The sequence below is a fragment of the Manacus candei genome, unplaced genomic scaffold (genome assembly GCF_025592945.1).
Source record: "Manacus candei isolate 608988 ecotype Guabito, Panama unplaced genomic scaffold, ASM2559294v1 h1tg000014l, whole genome shotgun sequence".
Classification (NCBI taxonomy): Eukaryota; Metazoa; Chordata; class Aves; order Passeriformes; family Pipridae; genus Manacus; species Manacus candei.
The window spans coordinates 12452293-12470917 of NW_026138062.1; the positions used below are offsets into that span (position 1 = coordinate 12452293).

The following is an 18625-nucleotide window of genomic DNA, read 5'->3' on the forward strand; positions in this document are numbered from 1 at the left end:
TAAAGTCCTAGGTCCTGAAATCCTTGGTCAACACTACAGAACTTGGCAAAAATGTTTGAGCAGCTGGATGGTGGTAGGGAAGATGGCACCGCATAAAACAGCTTTTCTAGTATCATGTTGTATAGTAGAAGTTCTTAAGACTCTACATGCTCTTCGACTCAGGGACTGCATTAGCCACCCCAGGCACAACCTGCGCCTTCATCTGTCCAGTGGATGCAGCTACAACAGCAGATAAATAGGTACAAAAGTAGCCTGGATTTCCTCCATGCCATGAGTGGCCACGTCTTTTGCCTCCTCTCCATTAGTCCCTTCTTGTTCCAGCAGTCTGCTCTGCTGCTGATTCATTCAGTCCTCAGGCAGCAGATTCCTGCTGCACCTGCAAATTCTCATCCATCAATCAGCTGCATTACTTCTTTGATGGGTCCTTGTGTCTGCTGAGATAAATGGCCCTGAAAAGCAATGAAAATAGCAGGTCAGTTTTGTGTTTGGGGAAAACCCAGAAACGTTCGCCTTGATGGCATTTTGCAGCTTTCATCTCCTTGGATGATGCATCTTCTTTCATCTCTTTCTTGAAGTTTGTTCTGTCACCTGCTCCCCTCCTAAGAACTGTGGAAATAGTCTTACAGACGTTTTATTTGTAAATGAAATGCTGGCACTTGTGAGCTTAATATATGGAAGCAGAAGGTAGGAGTTATGTGATTTAAATATTATTTCAGGCCACAGAGATGTGACTAGGTATAAGCTTGCTGGAAATATATAAGAAAACAAAAATATTTTTCCAAGCTGCCAGTAGTAAATGCTTCCTTTCCAGACCTCTTTGCTCTCCTGAGACTGATGAGAAAATTAACAGAAAGGAGAAGTGAAGGAGTAGAGTTGAGATGTATTCTCAGGTGAGAAATAATTTGCTCAAGTAGTCCTGTTTATGTTGAATGCTGAAATTTGCTACAGTTTCTGCTACCTCTTCTGCACTTATCTGGTTCAGTGGCAAACCTAAAAAAAAGGATCAGTTCCTTGAAGCTTGTTCTGTTAGGAAGATGTGGATAATAACACTAGGGATTAGGGACTCCAAAGGGCCTACACCTGGTTCAGGAAACAACTGGAAGTGGTACTTAGTGCCATGTTCTAGTTGACAAGGTGGTGATCAGGCGAAGGCTGGACTTGATAATCTCAGACATCTTTTCCAACCTAAATGATTCTGTGGTTCTACAGCATCCACAGTTACTGTGACCCATTAATGAGTCTCAACTATGATTAAGGCCGAAACAAAAATGATTCTTAAGCAGTATGAAGCCACATAAAGCATCACAGATGGCATCTTCACCTTTCCCAGCCTTCTTTGAGATATAATAGCATGACCAACAGACACCGTATTGCCGAAATATTTGAAGTGTGAAAAAAATTCAAGAGTAAGTCATGCAAGGGGAGTTAATAACTCATTCCTGGTTACTATCACCTTCTCATAATAATTGGTGCATATACACATGTGCTTGTTATTTCGCGAGCATTCTTTAGGGGGCATACACTGCCCTTGTTTCACATATCTGCAGTAGAATGAAACACCAAAATCATCTACTGCATGTTTACACTTTTTCCCATATCCATCCATGCTGAATTAGCCCACTGTCTACAGCACAAGAAAAACTGGGAATTGTGAAATACAGGATTGTCTGCCCTCAACGGAAAATGTGCATGAAAAGGCCACCCCCCAGCACAGATCATATTCACTACTGCTGAGAAACAGGTTGAAAAGGAGGCAGAAGTGTCCCTTATTTTGTAAAACATTCCACAAAATTACAGTGAAGACAGCAGTTGGCCTCTTACTCAGCTGCTTCAGTTCTGACTTTTTCCAGGAAGCTCTTCTCCTGATGCTATCTCTTCTCTGAAGTCAGATTGGGATCAGTGGCCCAGCTTCTTCCTGGCAGGAGACCAGAACAGGCAGCACCTGCCTTCTGTCTTCTGATCCCAGCACTGCTGGTGGCTGTCTCCATTCCACTGCTTCTTTTTTTTCCCCTTCCCTGACCTAATACTATCACCAGCTGCAGATTAATGTCCATGCAGCACGCAAACAAACCTTGCCCTCGGAGCAAATCTGCCCCAGAAGAGGTGCACTCTTGGTGGGCTGCCAGATGGGGACTTCTGTAGCAGTTCTTGATAAGTATCATCTTCTATCTGCCAAGATACCTCAGCCAATGAGGCTCTCCTTGTAAGGAGGGCTTAAGATGACTCTACAGTGAAGTGTCTTAAAACACATCTTAAAACACATTTATTCCTTCATTGTTATTCTCTGCAAGTGTTGGCAATGTTTTATTTGAACAAAATGGCTCATGAGCCTTGCCAAAAGTGCAGTATCATTAAGGAATGCGATACAATGAATAAGAATTATTACTGGCAATATATCACTGTTCGAGCTACGTTAGCAATTTCTTACACTTATTTAATTCCTTTACATAAACCCTGAAAATTCAATTCTGCCTTATCTGTATTGTATGCACAAATAAGCTGATGTAAAGAAGACCTGAGATCAGTACCTGCATTACGTTTGTTATAGTTATAACATTTATGACATCCCAAACACACCACAGTCTTATTAATGGTCTGTGGAGTCATCAGCTGATACAATAGAGACAGTGGTAAAAATGCAAATATGGATTAAAAACTAAAAGTAAGTCCTGAAGTTAAGTGAGTGATGCCATTCTTTATGATTGCCAATACCTACATTTCTCTAATGTCGAATGTTTTATTCAAAACTATTGCTTCATCTCACCCCAGCTTCACATGCATATGTTTGCCACCACAGTCAGTTACAGCCAATTAAAGATTTTTCCATTATCCTTCCATGACTCCTCCCACTGATCATTATTCTCAATGTAACTTCAAAGGTAGCAAAGTAAGATTACTTTTCTTGTTTTCTTTAATAAAGTCTGCAACAATTTCCTAGAAAGAATTCTCCGCTTCTTACTGAACAAGAGAGGTTATGAGCAGAAAACCACTTCATAAATTAGTAAGAACAGACTTTTTCCCACCTCTTCAAACACACAAATCAATGTTAGTCTGCACTGAACTGATATATATCTAAACACCAATCTACTGCTCCTGAAATGCTGCTCTTCTGTATCTGCCTGCAGTTTACTTTGAAAAAACCCAAACAACAAACAGAAACCACATTTGCAGCTTTCAAAACGAGGAAAGGGTGCAACAGCCCATAATGTTCATAATATTTTGCCTGAGAAATATTACTCCCCAGAAGAGCAGGCAATAAATTAACTCATAACTAGTAATTTCTGGAAAATAAAAGCAAAATTTTTCAAGTGAATGGTATCTGTGGCCTGTTTATGAAAGTCTAAGCCAAGGCAGAAACTTAAAAACCAACAAGAAAAGGTAATGGAAAATATATATTAAAAGTAACCAGATAGAATGCACTGCTACTCCATGAATGACGTATTTTCATCTGCCCCTTCTTACTGTATTATAATGAGTTCTTTCTTTACCAGGAATAATTTGTCCAAAATACAAAGTTGCCAATTTTCAAGTATTATAAAAATGGACCCTTAAAATGCACAGAAATAAGGGTTTCCAGGATAAAAGTTTATGAGCAAGCTGATCTCAAGAACTGGAAAGTGGGCCTGAACACAAGAAAATCAATCCCATTTTCAGTAACTTGTCTATCCTGCATTTTGACTACTCTGGATGATTTCACAGCACTATAGTTCTGTTACTTCTAGTTTCAGAAAATTAGAAGTAATAAAAGGCATAAATACTAACATCTATTAAAAAAAATTAAATTATTAAATAGAAATAAATTATATTTGTTAAAAAGTTAAAATGAAAGCAATTACTTCTGTGTCACAGTAAGTAAAAGAAGTGCATATTTATGGACAACATGAAGCAGAAAACAGCCTGGTTTTATGACTTTTGGTTGCATTTGTTATATGAAAATGACTATATGTAAAGTATTCTTGATATTAATAGATAGCAACATTTTAAGTTGCTAACTATTAACTTCTTCAAATTAGAGAAATGAGAGGTATAAACATAAATCTTTCCATTGTAAACATATTAAAAGCTTTATCAAATTATAAAACACAAACTAACTAGATGGACTCACCTTAGCTAATTACAACAGATATTCAAAAGCTATTCACCTCCTCTCTCAGATCTTCTTTAAATGATCTATTATTGACCCACTAATTGATTACAAAATTCTTGAAAACCAGAATACCTTAAAAAGTTCACAAATGGAATTTTTCTGATGTAACTCATCATTATAGACAATTCGGCTGATTTAGGGAGCGTGTGCAATTAAACAACAAAAAAACCCCAAACCTATTTCATACAAAGCTTTTCTATTTAGTGTATTCTTGCTAGAACTGGAAATAAAACCTATTAGAAAGCAAAGATAACATACACACTCTACAGGCAACAGCTGCAAAAATGTTGTGTAAGAGGTTAACAGGTACACCTACTGTCTATGCTACAAGTGGCCCCAAAGACACCTTAAACACATCGTAACATATTTCACAATATACATACATTTTCTCGTATCTGCCACTTTATGCTACTGTTTACCAAGACCCTTTCAATACAGGAAGCTGTTGGGGACTGGCAGTAAACGTGACTGGCACCACTCACTCTGACATGGGTGGGATAAGACAAGATAAAGAACCTGGGCCTGAGAGTGTGGGCTAAATGGTGTGCTATATTAAACCAGAAGTATATATTTAATTTTTTTTGTACAGCAATTTAAAACAGGGCAGAGCATCAAAATTACAGCAGGGGCAACACTTTGCTATAGTACATTGGTAGGAACAATGTGTGAGCTCAAAATTATGGCTTCAAACACAGCTGGAAAACATCTGTGAGCCTATTCTCACCCCAAGTAAAGGTAGAAGATTAGCAGGGTGCCAGAAACCGTAAACAATTTCTCTGCTACCTAAAATACAAACCTGTGGATGGAGAACAAACACACCACTGGTTATAGGGAGAGATTTAGACAACTAGTGCACAAGTGTCTATGTAGAGGTACCTCATGACAACTGAAAAATCCTGGGTTGTCTATGGCATTTAAACAGAACTGACACAGGGCGATGGTGAAGCCAGGGGGTATAAAAGTACCTCATGTAGCTCTGTGTGGACAGCTGAATTGGGCCGTTCATACACAGGTGGGCACCCACATCTCAGAATCTAAATGTAGAAGCTTCTCATCAGGCAACCAATATTATACTCTGAAAAGAATTATGGAAGTTTTCCATGTTTATCACACCTTTAGCATATTTGTTACAGTGTAGGTAATTAAATTAAGTACCTCAACCAGAGTAAACAAACATCACTAGAAGCAGGCAGGGCAGTATCCATCACACCATTTGCCTAGAGGCAAAAAATCATACTTAAACTAAACACAGAGACTAGTTTGGAGGAGACTTTGTGTCAAAGCTAAATACTGTTTTTCCACCCTGGACAGAGTGTCAAAATTCAACAGTTACTTGCTGCTTACTCTTCTTTTATGGAGAGCTCTGTGAATGACCAGATGAAACAGGGGCCAGACCCTTGACAGCATATACAAGAATACATGTGATCTCTTTGGAGGAAGAGAGAGGAAGAAAGATTCAGGAAGACTGTTGGAATGGCCAAGACCAGCAGCATATGGTATGTACGATCTTTATTAATTACGGATCATACTTTCCACATATACTGAAGGCAGAAACAAAATAGTTCAGCTCTTCCATCTATCACATCCCTCTTTGTCATTTGCCTTGGTAAACTGTTAACAGTGTGGAACACACCATAATCCACCATACTGAGCATCAGACAAATTTCTATTCTGCAGTCTATCTCCATTCAATCTGCAGCAGTTCTTGAGAGACAATTAAACTGTTGCCAAGATGGTAAGTGCCAATGAGATGATGATGTAATACTACTCAGACATATTCAACACAGTGAACACTTTACTCCTTGTCTCTTTGTCTGCCAAAAGAACACAGCTAAAGTAAAATGTTTCTCACCATCAGTATTTGCCATTTATATGGATCAGAGCTGCATGAGTCAGCGGCTGAAAGTGTAGAAACTGAAGAGACAATTCCCCTCTAAAGATAGTGGTATAAGACTGTCTGCCATTCCTCCAAGCAGGTAACTGAAATCACACATGTCCAACTTCTGGGTGACACCAAACACATTATCCAACACCTCAAAGTTCTCGAGAAAAAAGTCAACCAGGTGGTAAAATTGATGGTCTTTTACATTAATAGACTTGCTAGTTAATATACTGGGAGTGTTTCTAATGCCCTAAAGGTTTCCATGTGGGAATCCAACGCCTAAGTTCCACTGACATGGAACATGAAAAAAATCATTCAAAACACATTTGAGGGCCACATAAAAAAAAAGAAATAATAATTTAAAAAAAACAACAACAACAACAAAACAAACAAACAAACAAAAAAACCCCGCAAAACTACATCCTGTCCTTCCTGAAACAAAATGCTGCATAACTTCCCTTTCTATCTCCCAACATTTCTGCAAGCCCAGCAATACTGTCCCATTCTTGTACCTCACCAGCAAGAAAAATAACACTGAAATTAATATGGCATATATGCTGCACCAACAGACACCCACGTTGCTCTACCCTCCGCTAACATCAGCTTTTCTTATATACTGCCACTTGTCAATTATACTTCCACGACATGGCTTACTTTGAATGCAAGTGCTTTTGGCACCAACCTGTCATGTCTTATTTGTCAGAAAAGCAACATGCATACCTGTAGCACTATAAATAGCAACTGTGTGTTGTTTTGAACAACACGTTTATTTTCTTGCCCAAGGGTGAGCTGTAACCTGTAATGTTACAAACAAGACCCTGGCCGGAAATGGACTGCTTAGAATTAGTTTGGAGGAAAGACTGAAGAAATAAGAAAGTAAGACACAGCAGAAGGAAGAAAATTGTGATCATAACAAGAAAAGAAAAGTAGTTAACAGCAACAACGTAGGGAAACTTAAATCATGAGTAAGCACCAAAAGACAAATCTTCCAGAGGCTCTGGAATACATTTCAAATGCAGTGCAAAAAAGCAGCAATGTCTCAGGATAGTTTGGGAGTGACAGTATCTCCCACCACTTTTAACGGTCAGCCCTATCAGACCTAGAACAGGAGCAAGGTGTTGACCCCTGCCATAAGCACTCATCCTGGATTCACAGCACAGATGCATTAACAGCAAGCTCAGGAATAAGAAAGAGAATGAAAATCTGAAACCCCCGATTTATATGTAACTGTATCCACGACGGACATGCACACATCAAGCTTGAAACACGATCAGTTCTTCTAACCAACTAATAGTCTGTTAAACATGCTCTTCTTTCCTTTTTTTCTTCTTTCTTCACTCGTGGTCATCCTTGCAGCATTTTAAAACAGATTAAAGCAACAACTTTCAGGACCAGGTCACAGATTACATTTTGTAGCAAACAAATGCTTAACAATAGCATATTTTTTTTAATCATCCACACAGGCTTAAATTATTTGTCACAATTTATGGACAAAATGGAACTGGCACTTGACGCAGAGAGAAGACCATTTCTCAGGAAAGCATGCAACCCACCTCCATTAATCCTATTTGGTTGCTGATCTGGAGTTTGGGCTTGAGGAGAGTAGTAGGGTTGCTGATAAGTATTTGTAGGGAATTGTGGGGAAGTAGGGCTTCTCCTGCAGTCCCGGATACTGGAGAAAGTCTGTGAGTGAGGGATCCCTCTCTGGAAGGGGGAGCAGCGAGTCAGACGTGGCTGTGGAGGTGGAAGGTGGTCAAACTCCTCCTCGTCCTCAAGACTATAGCGATCATATTCCTGGTCACCACATGTCCCTTTCTTTCCCGAATGCAGAGAGATGCTGGAAGTGTGCCTTGACACAGATGCTGAAGTCGAAGCATAATCTTGCCTAAGGCCTGTAAATTCCAAGAGGAGGATGATTCAGCTCCTGCTAAGTGATTAACTCTTAATATGCACTTCAAGCTTGAAAACTAAGCAGGTAAGTAGACATAATTTTACACCAAAAATTGGATTTACAACATAACTAGGCCAAAGATCTGACGTAGGATTCATCTGATCTAATTTTCAGTTCTACCTTTTAGGTATTTAAGCCCAAATTATTTCCCTCAAGATCCCTTTTTAATAAAAAATTGAAAAAGAATACTGGTGTCTCCAAAAGATGGCTTAGATGTCTCTCTTAACAGAAAATGAACCCCCTCACAAGGTACCTAGTTCTATGCCAATAAAAAGATTACATGAGTACTAGGTTTGTAACTATAAAATATTCTTAATTAGAGCAATTACACTCACATTAGTTTTTGACATTTTTTAAACTTATAACCCATGTAAATATTCTGGCTCTCCACCCTCTCTGAACCAGTAGTAGTTCCTGAAAGCATCTGGTCTCACAGACAAGGCTTAGTGGTAACACAACGGTCTTTTACATAGGTACACAATCCTACCACCCTTTTCTTAGAACACCAGGTTTTGAAAATCATCTTGCTATTTGCACTACCCCAGAAGAGCCTGTTTACTCCAGGTCAAGTGAGAGGGAAATATTCACAACCCTTGCACATCCCCCCTTTCCCTAGCTGCACAGTAGCCAGGGAAAAGGGGGATGTACATCACATTTCCAGGAGCCAAGTAGCTCTGCCAAGAGCTGCAGATAACAGCTTTCCTAGATTTACAAAAAGCCCTCAGCTTTAACAGATGCCTTTGCTTCATAATAGAAACTTCTTAATATGCTTCCTCTCCCCCTCCTCGAGTGGGAGTTTCTATTTGTGGCTGTGAAGAGAGCGTGCCTGCATGCACGTATAGAACTACCACTTTCCACAGGATTACATGGACAACAACTGTCACGTGCTCAAACATCCTGTTCAGCTGCTACTACATGGATACAACCACTGCACCTGACACAGATTAGAAGAAAACCCAGTGTTTTTCTTTCCAGTTTGCCAATGACCTAATTCAGAGCTAAGTACCTGAAATATTTTTCAAACCTCACTCTGAAGGAGATGAGCACAGCTGTCATTTAAGTTATGCAATCCTTTTTATATTTAATAGTCATAATTTTTTTCTTTTTAAAATTAAAACACTCGCTAATTTCTCTGCTGAACATAATAAGTGCTACTAAATACTCAGCAAGTTTGACTGCTGACAAGTGATCACTCTGCCTGCTCTGTCTGGTGTTTGCAGACAGATCACTGCTCTATTTTTTTCTTCACATTTTTTGTTTTATATAATCACTTATTATTTGGCATTTTCCTTCTGGCCCCACCTCTGAATTTCTCTTGCTTTTAATCTCACCAATTCTTCCTTGATGTCTTGCTTGATACTAATAGGAAGTAAGGAAGACACTGCACTTACTGTCTCAGTGACCTCTAAGACAAATGCCCTTTATTTATGAATAAATTTTCCAAAAATTACTATTTAGCCAAACTATAATCTTTGTCAAACAAGACTTTGGGTTCAGATTTGTGATAATCACTAGTTTCAAACCAAGATGCTAAATTTAAAGGCCCCAATTCAGTATTCGAAGGGGATTTAATTTCAAATTTAACCTGACAACTAAGAAAATCAAACTTGAGGCAAAGAAAGTGACAAGAGCTGCTTATTTTTGCCTTTCTCATGAAACGTAGAAGAAAAATGTTTATCATCTTCTCTCTCCAGAAATAAAATTATTTCAATTAATGTGGTAAGACATTATAAATCCTCTAAATCTAAATGTACTTAACATATACAGATATACCAGTCTGAATTCAGAAAAATACAAACATCAAATTTTGAGAGATCCAGTATCAGCTCAGATTAACCTGAAGCCAATAATATGCACATCTTCTCCATGCAGGTGAAGAGTTTTTCCACCTGTCACTCAAGAGGCAACACCGTTTAAGAAAGATCCACTTGACTAAGACCAGACTGGAGCAGTTTTAACTGCAACAGGAAATCTTCCTTAAGACTATTATAAAAACAAACAAAAAAAAGCCACCTACTCTCCTCCTGTAGACGAGCCATGATCTGAACATCAGTGAGATCCTGCAGCTTGTACCCCATTGAGATGGAATCATCTTCCAGTTCTGAAGTGCTCAGTTCACTGTCTACTGATGACTGTGGACTCAAAGGGGAACTCCTAGAAATGTAACCTATGTAAGAAAAAATAAACTTTAGGCTGCAAATATGTCTGGCCATCTTTCCTTCATGATCATCTGCCCTTTATACTACAGTAGCTTAATATATTTTCTGTACAGCACATAAAAACTTTCAGAAGTGTAGTTCCATTCACTAACAATTAGCAGAGAGCTTTGATACTCGTGAGTAGTAGTAAGTGTAGTAATAGATCATGAATTCCCCTGCTTGTTCCCAAAATAGCATTGAATAGCCCAGATAATGAATAATTTATGCAACACAGTTCTGATCCAGCTGAAATCATTTAGTGCAGTCTAACCACATCTGAATTAGAATCTCTTATGGGACTGTGATTCTTCCTACTCTGTTCTGAAATGCAAGCGTGTATATGTGTCACCAACATCTGGTCAGTACTCGGATGCCGTATCAGAGCTGTTGAGCTAAATTTTATTGTTTCTTCTTTTTTTAAATTGTTTATAATTATCAGATAAATCAATTACAGTAACAATTAAGACTGAACATTATGCAACAGAGAAAGCATTGCCTCTTTCACAGAGCTACCTTTCGGAGAAAGCTCCAGATTCCACTTTTTCCCTGCATTATAGCAAAACATAAACTACTTTGCAATTAGTTGCATGATCTAGTTGTTGTTACACTTTAAAGAAAAACCGTTCAACTAAAACAGTAAATCACTTTCTAATATCCTCTGGACCACCAGAGACCCATAGCCTGCAGGGCAAGAACTGCTGTGACCTGGCTCACCAGCCGTGCTTATGTCACAGATGTGTTTGCATCCTCTAGCAACGTTGAGAGCAGCCACCTAAAATTCATCCTACATTCAGCTGTTCTCTAATAATATCTTCAAAAGAAAAGGACAAGCAGGGGATTACTTTGCTTTGGAAGGATTGTAAGGAGCAAATCTGTTTGCTTTTTCAAATATGCAAGTTACAGCAGTCCCTGAGGTTCTGTAGAGGTAGTAATAGCTGTGCTCTTTTGGAGCAGCAGTGGGAAGCTAGACAAGATACCTGAGGGTATCTCAAACAGCATGAGACGCTTTCATTTAGGAACTAGATTTCATCCCACTGAATAGGGAAGCTTACACATTTCACTCACATGCAGACACCTACATCAGGCATTCAGTCCGGAGCTTCATCTCACCCACAGTCCCATATCCCTTAAAACAAGCTTTTTGCAGTGATTTTATGAGTTGTAAGGAAAATTGTACTCAGATCTGTGTGACACCGATGCTAACTTCCTTAGCCCATGCCTGCTCCCATCAGCAATAAAATGCTAATGCCTCTTCCCCAGGAGATTATTTTCTCCACTACCACTGCTGCTTAAGAGAAGTCACAGATACAAACTGACTGCTGATACCTGTACTGAAGAAGGAAAAATGCAAATCCTTGCAATTTACAGACCATAGAAAGTTTGTATTTTTCCCAGAACTCTGCATCCCCTGAAAATCAGTGGTAAACATAAAATAAATATCAGATAGTAGCAACAATACCAGTTTGAAAACAGCCATGATTCTGACAGTTATTTTTATTATAGAGAAAGTCTCCTTGCAATTTCATCAGACAGCTGCACATATGTTTCTGCAGACACAAGAAATGGGTACCATGGGGCAGAAAAAAGCAGCAAAGTTGGGGACTGTTTAAGCTGACACAGTCACAACTATACTATCAGGTAAATTGTTATTGATGTTTACTAGTATCACTTTCCCATAACATGCTGCATAACAGAAGATAACATGTAGTTAATTTAATTAGGAAGATAACTTGCAGTTAATTACCAAATTTTAGGTCATTAAAAAAAAAATCTCCCCATGAAATGTGAGTTTATATACAATCATCTGTGAAAAGTGTACTGCTGTTAAATGCTAGCAAGATTAGATTAAATTAAGCAACTCTGTAAGCACCACAAATCAACAGAAAGATAAGCATTACCTGTCCGTTCAGGTGTTAGTATTGCTTTACTGGAGGTTTTAGAGAAGCTGGGACTATTAAAGCCATTGGTATACGGGGTGAGTCTTGCAACAGGACTATAGGGAAAAGCCAAGGAGACAGGTGTAGAGAAGAGGTTCCGCCATCGGCTAGCTGTGAGGGATGCAAGGGAGGAGGGGGAAAAAACCAAGATTTATAGTTATTAATAAAATAGTGCTGTTAGAGAGAAAAATAATTTCATCTTAATCTGTTCATTACACATTTTTTACTTATTACAAAAGGAAAACAATGGAAAATTCAGCAGCAAATCAGAGGAACAGCACAGTCTTCTACATGTGTAAGTCTGCTTCAAAAGCTTTTCTAGCAAATATGTCTTGTTTACTATTTTCTACGTATACACCTTTTTGGTATATATTCATCACATACATCACTTGGTGCCAAATAACAGAGAAAGTAAAAACTGCTACAGTCAGTAGAGAAACACAAATGAAATTTTTAATGCTCTTCAAGGAATTGTTCATGGCAATCAATCATCACACAATTGAATTAGCAGCTAAATTATCAGTTAGAGGAGTTTAGAGACACAGGAGTAAAAGACGCTTAACCACCAAGTGCTAAAAACAACTGTAATCCCATAGTAAGCTTTTAAGCTACCACATTTTCCCTTCTCTTTTTACAGTATCAAATTCCTGATTGCATAACCATGTTTTTTTTGTTTTTCACTGTTTCTGCAGGACCAACCAAATAACAGAACAAGGCATCTCTTTTTCTACATATTGTTTACAAAAAGCCTGCAAGGCATCTGGTCTTCTGAGCACTATCACAAAACACTCGGAGTAGGCAAAAAGAAAGCTAAAGGCTTATTTAATTTACATTTTCTTAGCTCATCCAGTAAAAATATTAATACAACTGTCTTGTGTTTTGCCTATTTTTAACACACCTTCAAAAGGTAAAATAAAGAACATCCACATGCTCTTCAGAAAATAAATACTAATGATAAAATTGTTTTAAGTAGAAGGCAAAGGAAAATTTTAAAAGTATAAATTTCAGAGAACCCATTAAGATACAAGCAAATATGAAAAACATATGATAGTATTACCCTCTTTTTTTCCTTGATAGAATCTATTTTGCCCTCGGAAATGTTATGTACACAAGAGAGGGAGCTAGGAACATACCTATACCTAGCTTCGGAATCAAGGGCATAATCTCAATGCTTAGCAGTTGTACTTTGTAGTGTCATATGCCACAAACTGGTTTTCAAAACAGAAGGGCCCAAAAGCCCTCAAAATCTATTCTCTACCACATGGCTACTTTAACAGCAGAAATCTGCTGTGTTATTTGGACCTGTTCATCTGGTCATCTTAAACACTCATAGATATTACAAAAATACTCAGGTTCTGTATTTTCAAACCTGACAGCAAAAAGATTTAGCAGGACATACAAACTTTATTCCTCCTTCTTGCTAACATCAACACCAAGTGGTCATGGGGACAGCAGGGATATCTCATTGATGGGCTGACAATCACATCCTTGCAACCTTTTGGAGTAATCAGTCTGTCACCAGTCTAAGAAGTGCTTTCTCCGTTTGCTTGGACCCACTTAAATGTACTCCTGGGTCTGTAAGGAGTAAATAGCCTTTTCTACTCTTCCCACAAGTGCTACTAAGCTTGGAGTAAAGGCAACTGCCTGGCTCTAGTGGTGGCACAAAGCAGTCTGCTGGGAACAGGGATTACCTGCAAGGCTCAGGCTTTGTGGAAGGTTACTGAAGTACACATAAGAAACATAAAAAAAAATTAAAATTGCATTCTTTAGTGTCTCCTCATCAAAGAATTATTGCAATTCCCTCCTTTTTGACAATTCTAGTTCCTTCAAGTTTAAAGAAACCTAAAGGTCTGAGATCTTACCTTAAGGCAGCATCAGCATCACTTTTAGGAAACTGCTCAATGCCCAGCCACACAGCTCAGAATTCCCAGTTGGGCCATTTGTCCTTAACATTCACTAATGTGATCAGTTCAAAAATAAGGCACACAGGTGTTTCAGGACAAAAAGGAGAGCAAACACAGATGGACACAACTCTATGAACTAGCAATTAACACAAATCCCTGGGGATGAGATTAGGAACAGGAAAACCCATGTGATGAATAAGTGGCTTAAAGACTTGTGCTATCGGAATTTTGGGGTCTTTTATCATGGGGCAGTTTATAAGAAACCAGGCATGCTGGAGACAGATGGGATTTACCTATCAAGCAAGGGCAAAAGGTTTCTAGCCCACAAGGTGGCAGGGATGATTGAGGGGCTTTAAACTAGATTTGAAGGTGAAAGGGGATAAGACCAGGCTCCGCAGAGATGAGCCTAGGAGTGGCAAGCCAGAGTTAGGGGCAAAATCAGCAGCCCAGCTGAAGTGCATCTACCCTAAGGCACACAACATGGGTAACAAACAAGGGGAGCTGGAAGCCATCGTGCAGCAGGAAAACTGTGATGTAGCTGCCATCACGGAAATGTGGTGGGATGATGTGCATGACTAGAATGCTGCAATAGATGGCTCCAAGCTCTTCAAAAGAGACAGGCAAGGTAGGAGAGGTGGTAGGGTGCCTCTGTATGTTAGGGAGTCTTTTGACTGTACAGAGCTTGAGGAGAGTGATAATAAGGTTGAGTGTCTATGGGTAAGAATCAGAGGGAAGGCCAACAAGGCTGATATCCTGGTGGGATTTTGTTATAGACCACACAACCAGAGTGAAGAGGTGGATGAACAGTTCTATCAGCAGCTGCCTGATGTTTCACCATCGCCAGCTTTTGTTCTTGTGGGAGAATGTAACCTGCTGGATGTCTGCTAGAAACTCAACATAGTGGGGAGGAGGCAATTCTAAGAGTGGCCCAGTGGAGAAGGACCTGAGGGTGCTGGTCAACAGCCAGCTGAACATGAGCCAGCGGTGTGCCCAGGTGGCCAATGGCATCCTGGCTTGTATCAGGAATAATGTGGTCAGCTGGACTAGGGAAGTGATTCTTACCCTGTATTTGGCACTGGGAGGCCACACCCAAGTACTGTGTCCAGTTCTGGGCTCCTCAATTCAGGAAGGAGGTTGACTTGCTGGAGTGGGTCCAGAGAAGGGCAGAAAAGCTAGTGAAGGGTCTGGAGTGCAAGTCCTATGAGGAGTTGGGGTTGTTTAGCCTGGAGAAAAGGAGGCTCAGGGGTGACCTTATCTCTCTGCAAGTACCTGAAAGGAGGCTGTAGCAAGGTAGGGATCAGCCTCTTCTTCCAGGCAGTTAGCAAAAGGAAAAGAAGACATACATAGTCTTAAGCTGAGCCAGGGGAGGTTTAGGTTGGATATTAGGAAGAAATTATTCAAAGAAAGGGTGATTAGATATTGGAATTGGCTGCCCAGGGAAGTGGTGGAGGTACCATCCCTGGAGGTGCTTAAGGAAAGACTGGGCGTGGTACTGAGTGCCATGGTCTAGTTGACATGGTGGTGTTTGGTCACAGTTTGGACTCAATGATCTCTGAGGTATTTTCCAACCTAATTGATTCCATAACTGACAAGGAATTAATAACAGCAAATTGATTTGAAGCACTCAATAGAGTAGATCTCAATATCACATCCACAGCTAATGTCTGTCATTTCCACTAGAAATCATCAGGAAGAGCAAGAGATGGCACTTCCTTGTGATTTTATTTTTCTGCCTAACACAATCTAGTGTTTTGTAGCAGCCTGATGAGCTGCCAGGCCAATTAGCTGCCAGCATGTTCTCACCCCCAGATGTGGTCAAGCGTAGAGCACAAATAAACATCATTCATTACCCTCTACAATAATTGCTGTGAGCTGGCCCACTGAGCACAAAGCAACAGTTATCACGACTGTGAAAGCAAGAACCCACACGAAGAGTATAATTAGTATTTATGGCAAACCAAATTTCAAACTCCTCTTTCAAATAGCATGTGTTCTCACAGAAACACGGATAGAAGACGCCAAGAAACTCTATCTACACTGATCTCTATTTATACTAAATCTCTAGAGATACTAGTGTAAAATATTCACACTTCTACAAACTTCTGTCACCATACCTCAAATAAAACTTCAAAGTGTTTAAGCATCAGCAAAGGATTTTTAGGTATATGATTAAATCCGTTGTTTAGGATCAAATATAGAAAACTGTCCTCATTAGTTTTCAAATGGAAATATCAAAGCACATAGAGTAATTTATGGTATTAATAAAGACAGAAAAATTAGATCTACTGAAGTTTTACACTAATGACAAAACAATAAAAAGCTATGCAGGAAGCAAGTGCTAAAGACATGTAGGCAAACACATTAATTAATATAAAAATTGTGAAATCCCACAACTGTGCAATGGATAGTCATTTGAGGATGACTGAATCAGAGACTGTCCTGGTTAGCACGATAAAACACCACTATAGTATGCACGGATGAGACAGTGATGTTAAGACCTTTATTTTAAGCTTAAAAGCCCAGCTGTTAAGTGTTGAATTTTACAGTATTTGTAGCTTCTTCTTAAAGCCCCAAGTCCAGTTGCCCGCTGATGAAATAAGAAACTCAGGTACCCTTTAAAGACAAAGGAATCTTCTAACCTTTGCAGCTTACTTATATGGAAGATGCACTGAAGGAAGAAAGACATTCAGCCATAGAAAGGAAAACAGGGCCATCTAAAACAACCATCAAAAGAAAGAAGCCAAAAAATCCATTTAATTTACTGACAGCAAAGATGTAAACACATTAAAAATTTGACTTCTTGAAGCATAGACGTGTTGGAACTAATATTCTTTAATACAATAACCATAAATTGTCCCAGCCATCTAAGTCTACAGTTAGATTAGAAGTGCCCACTTTTCTGGGTATGATTTCCCTGGTTTTGAAAAATTCTCAGTAACTTAACTGCTGCTAATGTACTGTGCTACAAAATATCTACTGTAATATTTTAAAAAGGGACCTTTCAAACTGACCACATAAAGAATCAAACAAAACCTTTCCTTTAAAAAAATAAAATCAGCAACAAGTGAGCCTGCTTATACCTTTAAAATATTTACTAACAGAACTGAAAGTTTAAAAATTAAGACCTTATTTTTACAACTTCCCCAGAGATATCAAAATGGTAAAACAGATGAAAATAGTAACTCCTATTGAAAAATACGACCAACTAATAAAACACAAATATCCACTACCCTGGCTCCTGTGAATAATCAGTACTTAATAAGAACTGATGGAAAATTTCACATGAAAGCCTGAACAAGTAAACATCTACAGAATTGCATGGTTCAAAAGGAACAAGAAACCCTCAAAACCTCAACATGCTGTACTATACCTAAAGCAATTCCTTTCCTAAAACCAATTCCTCATTTAAGCTACATAAGGTACAAAATTCCTAAACATATATAGAAGTGTGGCTTTGAGAGCAAAGATGAAATTTGCTATTTAAATTAATAGGAATGTTCATAAGCATACCCAGTGTAAAAACTGGTATAGGTTCTCATTATATTGCTTTAATTTTACGGGTCACATTGATGTAAACAGAGGCAGATCAAACACAGGTCCTCTACTTGATGAATCAGATATACCTAGGACATTAGATGTGATATACATAGGACATATGGGTAACCAAGCATTGGAACAGGTTGCACTGAGAGGTTGTAGTCTCTCTCACTGGAGATATTCAAAAGTCATATGGACAAAATCCTGTTCAGTGTGGTCTAGGATGACCCCGCTTGAGCAGGGAGGTTGGACCAGAAGACCCACTGTGGTCACTTCCAACCTTACCCATTCTGTGATTCTGTGATCATATTAGCTAGGGAATCAGGGTTTCCAACAAACCAAATAAAGTACATGCACATTTTGCACACCTTCCATTTTCATAACTCCATTATGAAACTCAGTGAAATCTGTTCGTCAGAACTGGAACTTACTTTCACTCTGAGCAACACGAATAAACAGTACTTCTTTGCTATAAAGACAGAAAACAAAGTCATAAATACCCCTGTTGTATTACTGACTAAACATACTAAATTATATGAAGCATTATCTAGCTTGTTTATCTACTCAATTAGCTTAAGTTTTATATAGGCCTCAGGCCAAAGTCAAAAATACTTCTTAAGCTCGAGCTAGAAACAAATTAAATTGCATATATGCAGACATTTGAACATGGGTACTAATTACATAGCCTGCACAAAACCCTCTTTCAAGCCAGCACTGGAGGAATTTACAATCCTATCAATCCACACAGCACTTTCCTCTTGACACACTTTCTTCAGAGTAGAAAGACCAAACCACTTCTCTGGTGCATTCTCCATATGTACTGTTGCACAGCAGCCACACTTAAAAACAGATATCTCTCACAAGAGTAAAACACAGAGACCTGCATGGGAAACAAGCATTTCGCTAATCACTGGAGAAAATCGGAGTGCTAGAAGGGAATTCAAACCCCTCTCTTTACCATAGATGATAATGTCTAAACCACCTAAGAGACATCACCTCAGTGAGGCTTATCTAATACCCCACCCCCAAAGACAGGTATTCAACCTTCACTTTTGGTTCCTGTAAAGCA

The 18625-nt window shown here is 39.0% G+C and overlaps 1 protein-coding gene across 4 annotated transcripts in view; it reads right to left on the minus strand.

Moving 5' to 3' along the window:
* The window catches only part of SLAIN1 (SLAIN motif family member 1), a 104903-nt gene that overhangs the window by 62956 nt on the left and 23322 nt on the right, over positions 1-18625 (minus strand). For all 4 annotated transcript variants that reach the window (XR_007903342.1, XR_007903341.1, XM_051780476.1 and 1 more), the window contains exons 3-5: positions 12077-12226; positions 9998-10147; positions 7583-7921 (exon numbers count right to left, since the gene is read on the minus strand). Coding sequence is in view for 2 of the 4 variants with exons in the window: in XM_051780476.1 (XP_051636436.1) it covers positions 7583-7921; positions 9998-10147; positions 12077-12226 (639 nt within the window). In the remaining 2 variants the exon portion in view is untranslated. The remainder of the gene's footprint in view (positions 1-7582; positions 7922-9997; positions 10148-12076; positions 12227-18625) is intronic.